The sequence below is a fragment of the Nicotiana tabacum genome, chromosome 24, assembly GCF_000715075.1.
Source record: "Nicotiana tabacum cultivar K326 chromosome 24, ASM71507v2, whole genome shotgun sequence".
In the NCBI taxonomy this organism is placed as follows: Eukaryota; Viridiplantae; Streptophyta; class Magnoliopsida; order Solanales; family Solanaceae; genus Nicotiana; species Nicotiana tabacum.
Genome location: NC_134103.1, coordinates 28,251,643 through 28,259,260, shown reverse-complemented (window position 1 = coordinate 28,259,260; position 7,618 = coordinate 28,251,643). Strand labels below are relative to the sequence as shown.

The 7,618-nt window shown below is 35.0% G+C and overlaps 1 protein-coding gene across 1 annotated transcript; it reads right to left on the bottom strand.

Moving 5' to 3' along the window:
* Positions 1–4,270: 4,270 nt before the first annotated feature.
* Positions 4,271–5,634, bottom strand: LOC107813806 (uncharacterized). The gene is made up of 2 exons (XM_016639114.2): positions 4,674–5,634; positions 4,271–4,569 (listed from the first exon to the last, which is right to left on the bottom strand). The coding sequence occupies exons 1-2, from the start codon at positions 5,512–5,514 to the stop codon at positions 4,517–4,519; spliced, it is 894 nt and encodes a 297-aa protein (XP_016494600.1). The 5' UTR covers positions 5,515–5,634; the 3' UTR covers positions 4,271–4,516.
* Positions 5,635–7,618: the final 1,984 nt, after the last annotated feature.

Sequence of the window (7,618 nt, the reverse complement as noted above, 5' to 3'; positions counted from 1 at the left end):
GTTGCGTCTGAAATTAAGTATTCAACACAAATCCAAGCAGTCCAAGTTGCACCTTTGGATTGACTTGCTTGTTACGCAGTAAATAAACTTGAATTGAATTGAGGCTTAGTCAAAATGACGCAACGTATATGTAACAGTCCACACAACACAACTGCATTGTTTCACCAAGAAAGCCATTGCCATATGAGCATATAACAACGGATATACGCAGACGAGGAAGAACAAGACTATAAAGTCAAATGGCCTGTTACTTCCTCGTTTCGTTTTCCTCAATCGCTACAATACCAGTAACGCCTTGAGGAATTTTAATCCGAGTGCTTGTGTGTCCTTAAGGAATTTAATTACTCATTGTTGCCCAAGGTTATGGATTACTTTCTACCATGATAGAAAGAAAAAATTATTCTGTAATACTGGCAATCGAAATTACAGAACTTTAGTGAACTCAACAAATGGAGCAAATCATACTTGACACTTAGTTTATGTGAAAAAATAATGCAACAATGTAGAAAAGATGAGAGAAGTTTTCAGATTTTTCATATATGAAAAATGAGGTAAAGCCTTTAAATTTATAGACAATGAAAGTGAGATGAAAAAGTATAATCCAAGAGATGCCTCTTCCATTTCCCATTCACGCTCTTTAGAAAAGCTCCAACAGAAACAAGTATTGTTGTTATTATGGCTCTTCTATCTTAACTAAGAAACAATGCCGGCTCACAGGTAAGGCATCCCAAGCAATTGCTTTAGGCCCCAAAGGTTTAGGGGGCCCATTTTTTACTAGCAGTACTTTTTAAGAAGTAACATTTTTTTTAAAAAAATTGAATATTTTGAAATAATTTTTTAATAGAAAAACAAACTTTGATTTGTTACTGATGTCGACCACAGAGATTTGAATAATCTGAAGCGTGAAAAGTATCTATAATTTTTATTTAGTGGAAAATTTTGAGATCACTAGAAAATCTGAGAAAAGTTGATGGATAGTTTAGACTTATTTTTCGAATTAAAAGCATTAAAGGAAATACTATATGTAGAAATAATACCCTAATCGATATACTCAATCTGATAACAAGACTTGAAAAGTTAAGATTTGATTCTTTTTCAAATTCCTATATTCCTTATGGAATAATGTTCCTGTAACAGTTACATTTTGGGGAAGAAGTTTATTAAATTTTAATATACATCTTACCTAGTATCAACAATGTCTCAAGAGACATTAAAATAGATTAGCTATATTATCAAGCGAAAAAGAATTATTAGAATAGCTCGATTATAAACAAAATATTAATAACTTTGCGTAAGGAAAATAGACTTAAATTAAAAATATATAAGAACTTTAAAAAAAAGAAAGAACGAAAAATAGGGCCCCTCATAAAGATTTAACTTTAGGCCACCAATAATGTTGAGCCGCCCGCTAATAAAAAAGCTCCAAGCAAGGAATCAGATTCATTAAGCTTGAGGTTTTGAAGTTTTACATTACCTTGAAGAGGGAAATACAACATACTAGAATATTTTCTGGTTTTAGAATTCCACGTGATGTATGTTCGAAAGAACATTTTGTGCTTTCACCCCAGAATGACAGGATTTATTGTTTTAAAGATATAATCAAGTAAATAAAAATTTATTTTTTCTAATAGATTAAATTCTTATATTAGATGGTCGCACAACTCAGTATTATAGTATATAAGCCAATGTGATTGGCCAATGAAAAAGAATTAGGCACGCACATGAGAAGGTATATTAAAGAGTTTAACTTACGAGAAATAATTTTAATGCTATCAGGTCATTTTACTTGTTGTATCAACTAACATGCTATATATCTTTTGGATGATATGATTAATAATAGAGTCATAGAGGGTGTGGTAATTAGTATCGGGATAACTTATACATTCTTCTTAGAAATTATGCAATTGTTATTTTTAATACAACATATCAAACAGTGGATAAAAAATAATACCAGGATAAGTAATCACAATATAACTTATCCCAGCATAAGCCGTATTCAAACCAAACGACCCCTTAGTGTGTATAAGTTAAATTCTTCCATTAAAGACACAAATTTAAATGAAAAGTATGCTTTGTCTAATAATTTAAGCTTTTCAATAAGATAATCACACTATTCGACAACGTAAAAATGTAAGGATGAGGATGTGTAGAGAGACCAGCTCGGAACAGAGGAAGAAGCAACATTAGGAATTTAGGTCCAGACTAATTGCTGTAATTACAGAATGATTATCTCCTCATTTGAAGCATTTACAAGAATTCTTTTTACACATAAAGGAAAAAAGAATGGGGAACTTTGATGAAAGTCCGGGGCCTGCTAGTTTGAATGGGGATATGAATCATTTCAGAACAAACTTTGGAGGTTCAAAAGCTTTGCCTACCATTTTCAGTAGTTTTCTATGTCATTGTCATGGAATTTATTTAAAGATAAAAAGAAAGAATATTGGTGATAAAAATGATTCTTTCAAGTGGAGGGTGCTCAAAAGAAGGAACATATTCCTTATCATTTCTGGTGTATCTTATTTTAAATTCCATTTTGATTCCATAAGAAAGCCCTTTTCTCCAAGTTGGCCAAATCTCATGTCCCACAATATGTTACTATAATATTTTGCTATTATGTGATCTTTACATAATGATTGTAGTTTTTGATGTCCTATTTAGTTGTTCTTTTCTTTTGAGGAAAGTGGCAGAGTGAGCTCAAAATCTATATCTTGTTTCCACTGAGAAATGCCTTAGCCAATTTAGCTTGTGAATAATACTAACAAGATATTGGCAATTTCCATATTATTCTTTTATTTTTTGGACATTATCAAGATAGCATTCACCCTCTGCTTGGGATTACTTCTAGAAGTGTTTGAGTTAATACCAGGATTCTATAAGTGATTTTGAGTCATATTGCAATCTTGATTTACTTCATTACCAGAGTACTCAAAATCTGATCTTTGTCATTTCGTGGATAAGCTTCCTATAGGTGTTAATGTGTTGTTGTTCAAATATATGATTTTGGTATTTCAAACATTGATGTCAAATATAGTATTTTTCACATTGGAAAACATAGATCTTTATGCAGGAAATGCAACAACAACAATGTCTCAGTAAAATCTCACAAGTGGGGTTTGGAGAGAGTAAAGTGTACGCAAACCTTACCCCTACTCCGGAGGGATAGAGAGGTTGTTTCCAAAAAGACCTTCGGCTTAGAAAGACAAAAATAAACAATAGACTAGTGACAACAACAAAAGCCAAAAATAATATAGACATAAAATAGATTGAAAAGCAATAACAATAACCATTAATAATACCATAACCCTACATAAACCACTAACAACCCAAAGCGAAACATTATCAGCCTAGCCCGCCCCTGGTACGAAGCAGAAAAACGCTCGCCTCCCTCCTAACCTACAACACTAATGCTCGACATCCACATCTTCCTATCAAGAGCCATGTCCTCGAAAATCTGAAGTCGTGTCATGTCCTGCCTGATCACCTCACCACAATACTTCTTAGGCCGTCCTCTACCTCTCATCATACCTGCCAATGCCAATCGCTCACGCCTCCTAACCGGGGCATCTTGACTTCTCCTCCGCACGTGCCTGAACCGTCTAAGCCTCGCTTCCCACATCTTGTCATCCATGAGAGCCACGCACACCTTCTCCTGAATATCTTCATTTCTAATCTTATCCAGCCTAGTGTGCTCGCACATTCATCTTAACATCCTTATTTCTGCTATTTTCATCTTTTGGATAAGAGAATTCTTGATTGCCCAACACTCAGCCCCATACAACATGGCCGGTTTAATCACCGCTCTATAGAACTTGCCTTTAAGTTTCGATAACATTTTTTTTGTCACACAGGACTCTAGATGATAACCTCCATTTCATCAACCTCATTCCTATACGGTGCGTGACATACTCGTCTATCTTCCCATCCTGTGAATAATTGACCCAAGGTACTTGAAACTTCCTTTGTAACGGTAAAAAATGCTACAACATCTCCGATAAATACTTTACTTAATTGTGAGAATATATATTGTAATTAACTATGATTTGATTTAATGGCAGAGCGTGTGAAGACACATTATTATTAATTGGTATAAGCACGAAGTGTGGATAAGTTATTATATTATCTCATATTGAATTATGCCGATGAGCTCAATGATACCCCTTAATGGTTAACGTTCTATTCTATCGGAGAATAAGAGTTATATGGCCTTTTAATGAGATAAATGGAGGAACAAAGAAAACAATAATTCAGAGCCTAATACAAGGACACAAGCTAAAGAAATTAAAAGATCATCTTTGCATAATGTAATAAAGAACATTTACAAAATGACCAATAAGAAAAATCCACCCTTTCCATTGACCTCCCTATTTTTCTTGAGCATTATTTCATTTCTATTTCACATTTTACAACAAACCAAGGGAAGATTATGGATTCTCCATAAAATCAATTAAACATTAAGCAACAAGATTTCTGATCAAATTTCCTTGAATCAGTTTCATTTATGCTAGATCATTGCAGTCTACATTAAGGCCAAAATCATGAACCATCCCAACGCGTTAATCAACAAAAACTCTGCAAATTAAAAAAAAAGAAAGAAAAAAGATAGCACTTGTAAGACATGAGAACCAAAAAATAAGATTAAAACACCAGAAAAAGTTGACAATTAATTCTTGTACCAGTTTGCCATGGGACAGTTGTGAAACTGTTACTCCAAGATGATCCGAGGAAACAATCATTGGACGTGTTGAATCCACTAGGACAATTACAAAGAAATGAATTATAAGGTCCACCATATCCACAAACTCCATTACTCTTCTCACAACTCTCACACATATCAGGATAATCATTATTGAAATTAAACTTGTATTTCAATCCCACACCATATTTCCAGGCCTGTGGATTCAATTCTTGACCATATAGAGCTGAGTAAGATGAGCAATGCAACTTCTCCAAATCCATCTCAAAAGCCGGTCCAAGATCAACCGGTGTGTAAACACAACAAGTGGAAATTGGAAGATTAAGTCTACTAATAGCTTGACAAGAATACAAAAGACTACAAACAGTTGCACCCTGAGAATCACACATAGGGAAAGTTGAATTAACCCCTCCATTTCCATTGGATTTGTAAATTGGTGAAGAATCTGTTGCACAATCAAGTAAAGCAAATACTGTATCATCATTAAAGCTAAAAGGTGCATTTCCATCTAAACTAAAGCCTTTACTTGGCTGTGTACAAGCACAAGTTGACATAGAAGGATCATTAATGTACAAGACTTGGTTATTGTAATCTATTGAAGTAACTGGATAGCATCCGGTGTGAGTCTTGAAGCTCAGTTGTTGGTTGTTGCAGATAACATAAGGCTGAAACCGCGGATCGCCACATCCAGGACCAGTGCCAAAAGGGTATTTGATTGGTGTATTACCACATGATTTTTGGCAAGTTTGTGATGTGATTAGTGTAGGAAGAAATATGAATACAATGCAAGAGATGAAGATTGAAGATTTCTTGAAATTCATGTTTGGTTGACTATGAAAATACAGATAGATAGGGAGGAAGAAAAATGTGGAAGAGTAGTGGTATATAAATTAGTCAGAGGTCTAAAACCTTGTCTTTTCGTAATGAGAAGTGCTTATATTTTATGGGGGTTGTTCCTTCTTTTGCAACTTTTGTTGAACTTAGTAGTGCACAAAATGCGTGCCAAGGGGTCTACCGGAAACTAACTAATGTTTGGGTATATTTTGATATGTGTTGATGTTACTTTACCCATATTTTAATCATTTTTTGATGCTATTTGATCTTTAAAATGCCCAACATGGTTTAATTATTGGTTTTATGACTAATTGAGTTGTGTGTGATGATTTAAGGTGTTTGGAGTGCAAAAATATGAAGAAAAGGTGCTCTAGCTAGAGGAAGAGGGGTTGGATGCGTCGCATCCAATCTAGAAAAAAAATCAGATTTCGTGCACCCTTAGCAGTGAAGTCGGCCCATAGCATCCGCACCTGGGCAAAGCTGAGATGGAGGAACAAAGGGTGGATGCGAAGTATCCACCCTAGCATAAGAAGCTGAGAAGTGGAGGACGAGATGGATACGACGCATCTACCCCAGCATCAATCCCTGAAGCTGAGTCGGATTAGGAATAGGAGAACTTTGGCCCACGACTTTTGTACGCAATATATAAGTCAAAAACGCCTCTTTTAGGGCATCTAACATATTGGGAAGGGGGAAAAAGCCACGACAAAGCTGGAGAACCACGGAATTCATCTTGAGTTCTTATTTTTCCTTCTTTTTATTGATTCTTATGCACTCTTGTGAATTATTTGATGATTGCATGAACATGAGTGGCTAATAACCCTATTATTCTAGGGTCATGGGCGATACATGAATGTTGATGTTTGAAGTTTAATTTGACAAAGTTGATTTTATCATATTGGGTTGTTTATTTAATTATGTTTTTAATTAATTTACTGAGTAGCTAACAGTGAATTACTATCTACGAATATAGAGATGAACTCGAAAGTGAGAATTCTAAATTGCATATAGAATTAAATAGAGCAAGTTCTTGAACCCGGACATCGGGGAACGGATTCGCAATTAGGATAGAAATATACCTAATTGTCTTGCTCGGTTGAAATACAGGAAGTGTAAATGCATTCTTGTTAATCTTAATTCCATAGACATATAGGCATTAAGTTAGCTTGAATAGGCGAGTAAGAACTCGACATATTCTTATGAGTAATATCAACCCTGTCAATCAACAATCCAGATAAATTAATTAGTTATTTTAAGCTAAGAATGCAACATGATTGTTAGATAACCCGTGACCCTGGAATATTATCTCCTATTGATTGTTATTCGAAATCATTTAAGTGTTGTGGTTGATCTTTAGTATTTCATTACTTGATAGTTTTTAGGTAGTAAATTAGAAAATTATCTATTTTGTGAGAAATCGCTTGAATCGATAAGTTATTTGAGTTTGAGTTAGTCAAAAGTTAATCATAAGTCTTCGTGGGAACGATACTCTACTCATTACTATATTACTTGACGACCACGTATACTTGCGTGAGTGTGTTTGGTCGCAACAAGTTTTTGGCGCCATTGCCGGGGACCTAGAAATTAGCTATTTGACTGAGTTAAACTTTTATTACTTATTTGTTCAAGTTTTAATTTTCAGTTTGCCTTGTTTGTGTTAACGCAAGATCTTCTCTTGAATGCGGAGGAGTAGAAGTGCAAACAACCTCCTTCCTTTTGATCCAAAAATTGAACGAACACTTCATAGAGTGAGGAGGGAAGTCAAAGCTAGAACGAGAATAGAAAGAGAGTTGGACATCGTAGTTCAACCACAGCCAATAGAGATGGCAGGTAATGAGGAGCGTCCGGTGATAGAAGCCGCTAGGCCCAATCTTGATAATATGACTCAGGTTATCGTGAAGCCTGAAATCACGGGGCATTTTGAACTCATACAGTACATGGTACAACTGATTCAGTCCACGGGGCAATATGTGGGTCTATCTCATGAAGACCCGCAGAGGCACATTCAAAACTTCTTGGAAATTACGGACACTTACAATTATCCGAACGTTTCCAAGGACTATATCAGGCTGACACTATTTCCTTTTTCAT

Bases quoted from the DNA above. Each gene is read 5' to 3' on its own strand.
- LOC107813806 (XM_016639114.2), bottom strand. From the start codon at position 5,514: ATGAATTTCAAGAAATCTTCAATCTTCATCTCTTGCATTGTATTCATA. The intron at 4,570-4,673 runs GTACAAGAATTA...TTTAATTTGCAG, and splicing joins AACTGTCCCATGGCAAACTG to AGTTTTTGTTGATTAACGCG.